Source organism: Panicum virgatum, chromosome 2N, assembly GCF_016808335.1.
Source record: "Panicum virgatum strain AP13 chromosome 2N, P.virgatum_v5, whole genome shotgun sequence".
Lineage (NCBI taxonomy): Eukaryota > Viridiplantae > Streptophyta > Magnoliopsida > Poales > Poaceae > Panicum > Panicum virgatum.
This window is the reverse complement of record NC_053146.1, coordinates 65,159,852-65,172,243: the sequence shown is the minus strand read 5'-3', so window position 1 is coordinate 65,172,243 and position 12,392 is coordinate 65,159,852. Positions and strand designations below refer to the sequence as shown.

Below are 12,392 nucleotides of genomic sequence, written 5' to 3'. Positions count from 1 at the left end.
TCCCAATTTTTTATTTTTGGATGAAAAAGTTTTTTCCCAATTTTTTTCAACTTTTTTAAAACTTTTTCTTCTAAATATTTGTTTATTAAAATATTTTTTGTTTCTCTTCAAAAAAAAATTTCTTTTTGAAAAAAAATCTATGAAAAACTTTTTTACTGGAGTTTTTTCTGTTTTGGATGCAAAAAATTTTTCTTGAAATTTCTTCTGCCCTTCAATTTTTCCTTGAAAAATTTCATGTCTCTCGAAAAATTTTCTTGAATTTTTTTCTAAACTTTTTTTTATCACAAAACAACAAAAAAATTACTAAAAAAAGAAAAAAAAACCAATCGACCTTACGGAATGCCTCCGTACGGTTGACGTAAACTAGCGTCGCCCGAAGGGAAGGGGGGAATCTACTGTGCTTGGCTCCCTCTCTTTCGGGGGGAGCTCGCGGCGCAGGAGCCAGTCAGCCAGGAGCTGGGCGACCGGTTGGTGGTTTTTCTTCCGGGGGCAGCGTAAAAACTTTTGTTTGGGTTTCGGTTCGTGACGCCCGATTGATGGAACAAGTCAGAAACCGGGGTGAGTTCATATCACGGATCATGGTATGGTTTTGTCCAGGGTAAAATTATGCATTTCACAGTCATTGGTGAATGGTGGCGATGTGCCTTGGAGGATGAATAAAATTGTTTTTTCAGAGTGTAGAGACTAAAAATATATTAAGTACCAATCTATAAGTACCCATCCGTACGTAAATATATGTTGTTTTTATCTTATGAGAAACAACTTTAACTAAATATATATTAAAAGTATTAATATTTATTGCACGTAATTAGAAAGATCTTTAAATCTAGCATTTTTATAAAATCGAGTCAAATTTGTGGCACGCACGACAACGGCCACCAACACCTAACATGAAAAATTGAGAACAACTTACTTTTTTGTACCTATAGTAGGTTTTTGACTTTGTGAAGGAAGGTGATAAAATAGACAACTTGAATGTGTCATTGCTACTAATGATGTAATTTAGTTACGGTGAGTAATGAAATTTGGCTTCACCCCATGGTGGAAAAAAAAGAATGTGCAGCTGATTGTAATAATAATGATCAACATAGATTTTTATCAAGTACCAAATCATGTCGATATCCATTTTACGTATTAAGCTTAAGTCCTAGAAATACAATTTCTTATAAAAATAAATTACCGAGGAGCCCATCATAAGTATCAATGGTGTGTCATCAAGGATAAAAGTGGGAGATTTAACTCAGTTGGTCATCTTAAAAACATTGTGTTATTTATCCAATGAATTAAAAAGTAATCACTTTTTTCTTTCTAGTGAGAAATTATTAGCCACAAGAATATTCATTTCAACCATGTTTGAAAAGTTCGACATCTAATAAGGGCTAAGGGTATTTCTTGTCCAACATTACAGACGGAGCACAAAACACCTCTATCCAATAAGGTAAAGTATATTTTACATCTTTGATAGACGGACAAAGTGAGTACTTTAGTATTTCAAAAGGAACTCTTATAATAGAAAAAACTAGAAGGTGGCCCGCGCTAATAGCACGGGTAGCTAGTTTTTTTATTTATTTATTTTTAAAAAAAATTACATTGACAGAAGAGATGTATTTGGTAATTTATTTATCTCTCGTTTGGTCTTGTTGAATACTATCTGCAACTTTCTATGCATAGGAATTCGTATCAATCATCAAATTTTATATCACTGACATGTGAGGCTCACATGAGTCAATGACATATAGATCACGATGGTATATATCTAACTTTGGGATCTTTTAGTGGAACAGATTCTATTTTTATGTTGCTTTGTTATATATTATAGTTGCATATTTTAGTACTTTAACCTGCAAAATCTTAATTTGAGGACTGAATTTAATTTTGGGTCATCTTGAATACGGATGCATATTGTACATATCTGTATTTATATGCCCACAGAATCGTGAATCTTTGTTGACCACCATCAGATTAGTTTGTATAACTGAAGGTGTTCAGCAATATGCAACATTTATGCCTGCCTGCCTTTTCTATTCTCCTTTTTCTAGTTTCCTTACCCATTCAGGGTTGTTGCTTATTTATCCTTTTCTATTCTCTTTCTCTATACTTTTTAGAGGTATAAATCACATTTGTGTTCCGTGCCTAGTGTTTTTTCATGTATTTATAGAAGATTAGACGGGGATAATAAAGTTAAGAATTATTTATGCTATTTGATTCCTCACACGGCTAAGTTCTTGATTTTTCCCAATGCTTTACTCTTTATCCCAGCGATTATTATTTGTATGGAACTATTTGTATGTCCACAGAATCATGAATCTTCGTTGACCACCATCAGATTAGTTTGTATAACTAAAGTTCTTCAGGAATATGCAACATTTATGATGATAATGCTTGTTTGGAGAAAGCATTGATTCTTCGGTGGATATTTCTCTCACATTGATTGGCATGCGTATTCATTGGCCCACACTGACAATCATAAAGGTGCCGATGGTCTTGCAATAGATTGCAATATCTGAAACTCTATGCATTGTCATTGTTTTTTTCATCCCTATCTTGATGTTTGGTTGCTCTAGAAGAAATGGATTGATTGAGTTCGGCAATGATTTTGAGTAGAATCCAGTGTGCTTCATGCATCTGTATGTACTGCAGGACGTTCTTGAGACTCGAAAAGTTGTGATTTGGAATCTAGGGCTAAGACTATGGTGGCGCCGTAGTGCAGGGCGTTCCGAAGATTTTTGAAAGCAATTATCTCTTTCTATAGTACAGACACAATACAACTATGGTCGCACTGTCACACTTATACTGCTGTCATTTTTTTTTGCATCTTTAAAGAGGGTTAATGCGAGACATAGACGGTAACATGAGCTTTTATGTCATGCGACCTCTATATTTAACTTTAGTTGGATACAAACACTTTTGGGTAGTTTAGAATATTGCATCTTCACTAAATTAGACATGGACTCTGCCAATTTAGATGGCTAGATCTTCATTAAACCGAATAGTGTAAATCATATACACAAATACTATGTAGATCTCCATTAAATTGAAGTATTTATTAATTTTATTTGGCATGAAACTCAAATTTGGGTATTTATTATTGCATTTGACCTATACTATTTATTTAGCTATTTTCCTACTTAATATGCTTCTTAATAACTATACACATCAACAATAATTTTTTGTATTCTAGTTCTTGCATTTATCTATTTATTAGTCATATTCGATGCCAATTTTTTATATTTTAAATATTTAATTTAGCTATTCGGCTAATATCATTTTTTATCGAGTGCTAATGCTATTTTTTATAATTTTATAATTTCAAATTTGCCTATTTGGTATCTTTGGTTAAGTCCTAATTTCCTTATTTTTAAATTTCAAATTAAGCTATTTACTAATCAAATTCGGCAAGAACTCTTTTGTCATGTCCTAATTTTTCTTAATATTTTAAATCCGAAATTAGCTATTTTTTAATCATATTTAATATGGACTCTTGAGTTATATTGAACCGTTAGATCTTCATAAAATCCAACGGTGCAAATCTTTCTCTTTTTTAGATTAACGTGGGAATTTCTAGACCCTCTCGGCAAACGTGGTGGCTTCTTTTAACACTCCTTTAATAATATAATAGATTTTAAATATTTAATTTAGCTATTAGGCTAATATCATTTTTTATCGAGTGTAATGCTATTTTTTATAATTTTATAATTTCAAATTTGCCTATTTAGTATCTTTGGTTAAGTCCTAATTTCCTTATTTTTAAATTTCAAATTAAGCTATTTACTAATCAAATTCGGCAAGAACTCTTTGTCATGTCCTAATTTTTCTTAATATTTTAAATCCGAAATTAGCTATTTTTTAATCATATTTAATATGGACTCTTGAGTTATATTGAACTGTTAGATCTTCATAAAATCCAACGGTGTAAATCTTTCTCTTTTTTAGATTAACGTGGGAATTTCTAGACCCTCTCGGCGAGCGTGGTGGCTTCTTTTAACACTCCTTTAATAATATAATAGATTTAATATGGACTCTTGAGTTATATTGAACTGTTAGATCTTCATAAAATCTAACGGTGCAAATCTTTCTCTTTTTTAGATTAATGTGGGAATTTCTAGACCCTCTTGGCGAACGTGGTGGCTTCTTTTAACACTCTTTTAATAATATAATAGATAGATGCAAAGACCCCAAACAATAACAAAAAACGCTACAGTAACAGATAAAAATAGTAGTTACCTTCTTAGCCGAAAGACAGAGCTTCTGCGGCTGTGCCATTCTTTTTTAAAATAAATAAATATATTAGATAAAAATAGCTAACTTGGTATAGCCGTATAGGCCTATCACGAAGAAGCAATCGAACACCACAGACTCCACCTCTCCGGCTTCACACATCCCAGACACCACTCGACCACCGGCCCGAGCGACGGCGGCTGCGCAAGATGAACCAGCTCTCTCTTCTCCACCGCGCCCTCCACCTACCTCGCCCCTCTCCCAGGCGCGGCCATGGCTTCACGGCCGCCGCCGCCGCCCGCGCTCGCCTCTCCTCCCCTGAACCCGCTCCGCAGCAGCAGCCAGCCGTGCGCCTGGCCATAGCATCTCAAGAGAGCGTCGAGGCAGCCGTGGCAGCTACGGAGAGCAATAAGCTGCGGCAGGAGGCCGCGGCCGGCGGCGGCAGGACGTGCGCGCTGCCGACGTGGGCGCTCGTCGGCGGCATCGCGGCGGGCACGGCCGCGGCAGTCCTGCTCTCGGCCGGCGCCGGCCCCGCGCTGGCGCTGGGCCCCGAGGGCCCGCTGGTGGAGGAGTTCTGGGACAACATGCGGCGGTACGCGCTGTACGTGGTGACGGTGAGCACGGGGGTGGCGTACACGGTGCTGCAGCCCATCGTGGAGCTGCTCAAGAACCCCGTCACGGCGCTGCTCATCGTGGCGGTCCTCGCCGGCAGCGGGTTCCTCGTCTCGCAGGTGCTCAACGCCATGGTCGGCAACTCCGACTTCATCTACAGGTACGAGTAACGGCGGCGGCAAGCAAGCGTGTGGCGCTGAGCGAGCCCTCCGCGCCGGCGGGTGGATCAGAATCGGATTGGATGCACGCGTGACGTGTCGGTGAATCATTGGCGCCGGTGCTGATAGTACGAGCGAGTTCGCGAGCTAGCACTCGCCTCTCACTCTCGGGGTTCTTCCCTTTTTAGCCTAGTAGGCTAGAACAGGGATGCCGTTGCCATGTGATTGAACTTGAAGTGTTTGCCTCGTCACGGTTGTATTTCGTCAGTCTATCAGCCTGCTGTTTGGTACTTCCGTACTTGTCACGTTGAGCAACTGGGCAACGTGCGTTTGCTACTTGTTGGCTCCGATTTGCTCTTGGTGCTACTCGTTTACCCCCAAGACAATACAATGTCACAGTGCCACGGGATGAGCGCAGCTACTGCTCAAAACGGGCGTGCACTGGTCACCGGCTTACCGCACCTGCTCGTGCCCGACACGAGTGTCGAGTACTCGAGTGGTGGGCAACTTCACGTCCGGGGCGTCTGCCCTGAGCAGCGGCCCAGCCGGCGAGGTCCGCCGCCAAGAGATCGATCGATGGTGGTGGGCAGGTCGTGACTCAAGAGCCCATGACGCCACGTTGGGCTTGGGTAGGCATCCCGGCCTTGAAGGCTTGTCAGGCCTATGATGTGAGAAAAGGCCTACGCCGTCAGCGGGCTTGCTTTTCCTACGCAGATGGGCCTTGCAGTGGGTGGTGGAATCGGGGACCGACTTTAAATTGGGCTTCGGTTTCTGCTCGTCTGTTTCAAAAAAAAATGATGAACAAAAACGGTTTCTCAAAAAAAAAAAAAAAAACTGATGAACAAAAACGTGCGTGCCAGACGAGTTCCACAAGCAGATATTTTGCATTCAGTACGCCCATCCCTTTGTAGAAAAGGGATACCAGCTCGAAACGCTGAAAAGGACCGGTCTTCCTTCACGAGCACTGGTGGCACGAGTGGTTGAAACAACTCTGCATCTTTTCTTTCCGTCGGCCTGTCAGGTTCACTGTCGCGTCTCCTTCCCTTCGCTGCTCCAGTCCAGACACGAGCATGATGAAACCCACTTCAGTTCGGATGGCATTGGCAGCTGATGTGCCCCGGCTGGGCCATGCCGCTCGATCCGTCCCCGTCCCGCCGCCTCCGCACGGACACGGCTCCATCGACGCCGCTCCACGCCCGTGCCCGAGCCATCACTCTCGCTCTCATGCTCAGGCTCGCAGGTCGCTCGCTCGTGCTCGTGCGTCGTCTTCGCCATGATGCTTCGTGGCGCCGAGACTCCAATGGGGTATGGGCCACCAGTCCACCACCGTAAGACCTGTGATTGTTCAAGCTGGCTAGATGGATCCATCAGTAAGGAATCAGTGCAGAAAGGTCAATCCGAGTGTGAGTGTGTGTTCTCGAGGTGCGCGTTGCAGATCGTTTGTTTATCCGGAGAACCTCGGCTTTGCAGGCTGTCCCGTGCGCCTAAAGCTTCCAGAGCTTCTTTCCCGGGATCCTGCTTCCTCTGTCCTCTCGGTCGATGATGCTCTGCTCCCGTAGGTAGTAGCAATACGCTGTCCATGCGCTTCGAGAGATTCTTCTGCTACGGACTACGAGCCACCAGTGCATGATCTCTGAATACACAAGCTTTGCAAGAATAACAGCTGATGAGCCAGCTCCAAAGCAGTGCAGGGGATCAGTGCAAGCTCGATTTCAGTGTCCCCTTGGCGTCTACTAGCTCGTTAGTTTTACCAGAAGATCCTCGGCAGCTTCGTAGGTTGCCCCCTTCTCTTCTCTTCTCCCTTGCTGCTAAAACTCCGGCACCGTATTCCGGGATCTTGCTTCCTTCTCGGTTTGATGAAACTTACGGTGCATGCATTGACGCATATGTTGCATTGACACAAGTCATCAAACCACATGCTACCTACTGTGTACAAGCAGTACGCAGCACGGGCCTCTCTGGCACAGCACAGCCATGACCTGCCCAGCAGTCTGCATGATCGATCCCCATTCTCCAGTTCGGGGGATCGGGGGTACGGCGACCCGTGCAGTGGATCAGGTAAAATGTCTGTGGGTGACGACGCGCGTGATGGCGTCCCTGGCCCTCTGAAAGCGAGGTTCCATCCTCCCGATTCCTTTTCGCTTAGCTCTTGCGATCCTTTTTGGCGTCATTAATCATTAAACTCTGTCCGCTCTTTCGCAAGCGAACAGTGCTGTGCTCACTCTCCGCAGCTATCCAGCTAGCGCACACTGATCCTTCGTGATCTCGATCCTTTTTTTTTTTCTGCTGGGGCATTTGAGTTGGGTGCAACTAATCCGGCTATCAAATCCGGCAGCGGAGCCAATCATAGAGCACGATCATGCTGCTATTAGTATAACCGAACCAATACACACGATGGCGTGGTGGAACGGTGAGACGTGCGCATCGGGTAATCGCCACATGCCCGTTTTGTTTTCGGTTCAGCACGGGTCATTTTTCGACGAACTGATCACATCGCAGGCATTGGTGACGTATAAAACCACGAGGTGGTCGCAGCAAGCAAACGTGAACGCAAGATGCCGGAGAAACGGTTGCGGTTTGGACGGACGTGTGCGGAAACGGACGCGCCACCGGAACGTTCACACTGTCACGGTCATGGCTCCTGAGTCCTGACGCGAGCCGGAGGCCGGAGGGAGCCGGGTGAGCACCGACACCGACAGTACCAAGCAACTCGCAGGGAAGGAAAACGAAAAAAAAACCCAAGCCGTGGTGGAGACGCCGCAAGGGGGGAGAGTGTTAGGTGGGCCGCCCGCAGGAAATAGTACGTGCACGACGCCGCCATCTTCGCTCGCGGCGGCGTGGCAGGCAGGCAAGGCAGGCAGCGGGGGCACCACCGCCCGGCGCCCCGAACACATGCGCGGCGCCAGCCAAACAGCTCGGCGACCCCGGCGGCGCGCGGTGTCAAATTCGCTCGTGTTTCCTGTGGTTTCTCTCGACGGCCAGGGGAGGGGCAGACGAAGCTGCAAGCCTCCGTTCCGAAAGGACGCAGGAAGATTCCAGCGTATTGAAATCTCGGCGGGGATCGCAACTTGCGAACGCGGGGAATGAGTTGTGCGGCACTTTGGGAGCAAATGCCACCCTCTTCCTCCCTTTCAGCCGTGCCAGATTGCTACGGACAACATACCAGTGCGCGCGCCTATGATTGGACGACGCAAAAAGTTTCAGTAGTTTATTTCTCGCGCAGTTGTTGGCCTAATCCGATCACGCTCCCCTTCACCGGTTCACCCTGGCTGCTACCCTACCAACATGGGCATAAACAAACGAGCAGCGAGGCGCAGAAATTAAACCAGCAACACGCCCGTGCAAAAAGAAGGCCACTGAAGAAGGACACGCGATTTTGCAACGCACTGCCGCGCTCCGAATGATTTTCTGGTAAGCTGTCACGCATAAAGCTTGAAAAAAGTAACGTTGAGCTGGCCAAAAACTATAAGATCATCGTTCTTTTAGTTCCTTCCCGAAATAAAATTGTGATGGATTCGCATCCATTCAACGCCATCCTGGCGGCGTCCGTCCATGAGACCATGACCATCCCAGCCGGCCGCGGCCTCGTTCTCCTGAGCCGGCGGCCGCTTCGCTACCGTCCAACCGCGGAGTGAGGTGTCCGTTTCGCTCGGTGGCTTTGGCTGGGCTCTCTTGTTACGCGGCGCCGCCCGGCTGCGAGTACGCTCTCTGAAAACTGACGCACACATCACTCCTATATTCCTAGCTAGCATTGCCTCACCTGCCCAGACCCATACGCTACGAAAACTTCTGCTCAGCTTTCCTTTTCCTTTCCTCTGTGTATTTATTTGTTTCTCATTAGTTATTACCATGTCAGCTCTCTGTAACTCGCTGTCATTTCTCTTTTTTTTTCTTTGAAAGAAAGCTGTCATTTCTCTTTACCATTCCGTTTGCTGAGCATTTCAGAAATGTGTTCCCGTTTGGTCTCCAGATCATTCTACGAGCGAGAGCGAATGGCGCTGGTACTCGGATGGGATTGCCTCCTGTGAGAACGCGTTCGCGTTCGTGCTCGTGCGTGCCCGGCGCAGGGGAGGGGAGGTCCACGGTCCACCGACTGGCACTGCCACGGCAACGCCTCGCCACATGCTGCACAGCTAATAAGGGTCAAAGGGCCGCGCGGACCGGGGGCCCACGCGTCGGTGGCGCTTAGTCCTAGTAGGAGATTAATTAATTTGCCAGGGCTGCTGCGTGCGCGGGCGGGCGGGCGAGCGAGCGAGCCCGAGTTTATAAACGGCGCCACCCACCACCGCTTCTCCCCCCTCCTTCCTCGTACACCCTTCTCCTTCCTCCTCTATCTCTCCAGGCAGCCGACAGCCGCCATCCCGGAGGCATCACCAGCACGGTGACGGAGCCTCGAGCGCCATTCCCATGGCGGACAAGGTAAGCTGAAGAACGCCGATGAGTCCTGATGCTCCTCCTCTGTCCTTGGTTTCTTTTCCGGGTTTCTCTGCATGGGTGATTTTGAGTTCCGTTTGGTACGGATGCCCGTGTCTGCAACTCCTGTTCAATGTTGGTGATCTCTGTTTTCTTATTCAGTATTTCTTCTCATTCGTTTGCGAGTTCGTTGGATTTACTGTCAGAAATTCAGGACAGGCCCGGAAAGTAGAAAAAAAGGGTCTTTTCCCTGATATCGATTAGAAAACATGTTGTTATATTTTGGAGACAGGGTTATGCTCGATAGAGACACTCGAAAAGTTCAGTGGAAGTTGATAGATTGATTGCACGCCGTTTTTGGTCCAAACATGGGTTGTTGTTGCCTAAAAGAGTGTGAAGCACTCAACCGGAGGTATGGCGACTGAAGTACTGAGCAAGCAAATGCCTCCTGGTGATTCTGGGTTTCTGACCAGAGCCCGTTTTCATTAACCCAACCACTTCCGTGGGAAGAAGATGAAGGCACGCGTCTGTTTTTCTTCGCTTGTCTGTTTCCAAACAATCTTTTGGACAAAGCTACAAAATTTTCCAACCTCCGCTGATGTCCTTTTCACATTTTCTGTGGCACGCTTTCAAGCCTAGGACTGATGAGCGATTGTCTTTTGCGCCCCACCTTCCTTAATTGTCTGAAATGTGAATTAATCTTTGCTAGTCATGTTCGTCCAGAATTAGTTCATTGGATGCCACTGTACTTTTTCTAATTATTGTTTGAGTAACTAGTGATGAGTGATGACCACATTTAGTACTAAATATTAATATATATGAACACTTTTCCTGGGTTGTGAGTTCATTGATTCATTCCATTTGGTACTGTTTATACCTCTAAATAAAAACTTAAAAATTGCCTTGGATCATATTGTTCTACTGTACCAGTTGTACTGCTGCTGGATCCACTTCCTGTAATAGTCTGCATTTACCATCATTTAATCCTTTTGATCTCATTGCAGATCTCCACGATCGTCCTCAAGGTTGACCTTGAATGCGAGAGATGCTACAAGAAGATTAGAAGAGTCCTCTGCAAGATCCAAGGTACAGTATTGTATAGCCCACCCTCATCACCGTTCACCAGTGCGAACACCTATGCAGCCTGCCAGTACCAGGGCGTGTCATGCTGCCCGGTAACACTCGCTGACGCGTGGGCCCAGTATGATCACATGGCTTCATAGCTGCATGAGACTTGAGAGCATCCACCCGCCGGTGGTTGGGCTCACCTGTCACCCTCGTGCTACAACTTACAACTGTTTTGTGAGAACGATCATCATGCATGACGAGGCATGGCTGTTTGTGATTGATTGGGTTGCGCAGACGAGATGAACATCAAGACGATCTCGTTCGATGAGAAGAGCAATGCCGTGACGATCTCCGGCCCGTTCGACGCCGAGAAGGTCTGCAAGAAGCTCTGCTGCAAGGCCGGCCGGGTTATCAAGGAGATGGATGTCAAAGGCAAGGAGAAGGATGCCAAGGCCAAGGACGGCGGCGGCGACAAGGCGAAGGCCGCCGGCAAACCGGCCGAGAAGGAAGCCGGCAAGCCGGAGAAGGCCAAGGAAGGCAAGGAGGGCGCCAAGGCCGAGAAGAAGGAGGGCAAGGGCGACAAGGAGCCGAAGCCGGACAAGGCGGAGAAAGGCGGCAAGGACGAGAAGGCAGAGGCCAAGAAGGTCAAGTTCGACCTAGCCGACGCGCCGCCCGCGGCGGACGCGAAGCCCGGCAAGGCCATGGCGATGCCGCCCAAGGCCGACCTCGGCCCGCTCCTGGAGAAGATGATGGCGGCCAAGGCCGGGCCCGAGGCGCCGCCGGCGATGGTGCCGGGCGCCGCGCAGGGCGTGGCCGTGCCGTCCATCTGGCCCGCGCCGGCCGGGTCCGTCTCCGGCTACGGCTACAACCCAGGCTACGACGCGCCGTCGTACTACGGCGGCGGCTACGGCGCCTACGGCTGCGGCTGCGGCGGGTACAACGGGTACTGCCGGTGCGGCAAGCCGGCCGCGCCCGGCGGGTACTACGGCGTGCCGGTGTACGACAGCCAGGGGTGGTACTACGGCGGCGGCGGCGCCCGGCAGCCGTACTACGGGCAGCAGCAGCCGTGCTGCGAGGACCCCAACGCCGGGTGCAGCGTCATGTGACGGCGATGCGCCCATGGCTGATGGACAACAGAGCAATCAGTGTGTGGTCACACTCCCATGGCCAGTGCACAGCAGTGCTGGAAGAAGAAGAAAAAAAATTCTCCTTTTTTCATTTTTTCTTTCTGTGTCGCGGTGTTCTTGTTTATGCCTGTGGTGGTTGTTTATGTAGGGAGTTAGAGTTGTGCATGTGAACAGGTAAGCTGTGATGCTTGCGGTTATGGTGTCTAGCTTCTCTCTCTCCCTCCCCCCTTTTTTCGCGTCTGTGATGAACTATAAACAACTCTATAATGAGAATATAGCAGTAGTATATTTATATTTAGATGAAACAGCTTGAGTGCTCATGGAGTCAAACTTGAACGTGCCAATGTGTCCAGCTTGAGTGCCCAGTATGATCATGAGGTCCCAAAAGTGGGTCCTATTGCCCAGTATGAACACTGAATCTACAATAACCCCAAAGTGTCCAGGCTGGTCTCTATTGCTCAGCCAAGCAATTCTCATTATGATCATGTGGTAATGCAATTCTCGCCCCAAGATTCTTGTGCGGTTGCCAAACAATCTTATGAAACAAATGCTTGCGACGTGTAGCAACAGGGCATTGCCAATGCGGCGTCCTGGCCGGCTGAACTGACCAGCGGCAACACAGTATGGGTACGTGATGAACTGATGACTGAGGATTGACTGACGGCTGGAGCCCGCAGCGAGACGAGTCAATCTGATGAGTGAGCTCTGAGCTGCGACTGGAGGCAAGGACACCCGCCTTTCGGTCGCCGGCGCGCAGAGAGATTCCTGATTTCCTGAAGAGTTCTCTGAACATTGG

At 47.5% G+C, this 12,392-nt stretch overlaps 2 protein-coding genes across 2 annotated transcripts; both read left to right on the top strand.

Moving 5' to 3' along the window:
* Positions 1–4,317: 4,317 nt before the first annotated feature.
* On the top strand, positions 4,318–5,324 carry LOC120658619. Its single transcript, XM_039936890.1, has one exon. The coding sequence runs from the start codon at positions 4,428–4,430 to the stop codon at positions 4,998–5,000; it is 573 nt and encodes a 190-aa protein (XP_039792824.1). The 5' UTR covers positions 4,318–4,427; the 3' UTR covers positions 5,001–5,324.
* A 3,963-nt stretch (positions 5,325–9,287) lies between these two features.
* LOC120658591 (protein PYRICULARIA ORYZAE RESISTANCE 21-like) lies at positions 9,288–11,901 on the top strand. Its single transcript, XM_039936858.1, has 3 exons — positions 9,288–9,407; positions 10,406–10,487; positions 10,764–11,901. Exons 1-3 carry the CDS (start codon positions 9,396–9,398, stop codon positions 11,573–11,575), a joined length of 906 nt encoding a protein of 301 aa, XP_039792792.1. The 5' UTR covers positions 9,288–9,395; the 3' UTR covers positions 11,576–11,901.
* Positions 11,902–12,392: the final 491 nt, after the last annotated feature.

Coding starts and splice junctions, on each gene's coding strand:
- LOC120658619 (XM_039936890.1), top strand. CDS start 4,428: ATGAACCAGCTCTCTCTTCTCCACCGCGCCCTCCACCTACCTCGCCCC.
- LOC120658591 (XM_039936858.1), top strand. Junction 10,488..10,763: donor AGTCCTCTGCAAGATCCAAG/GTACAGTATTGT, acceptor TGGGTTGCGCAG/ACGAGATGAACATCAAGACG.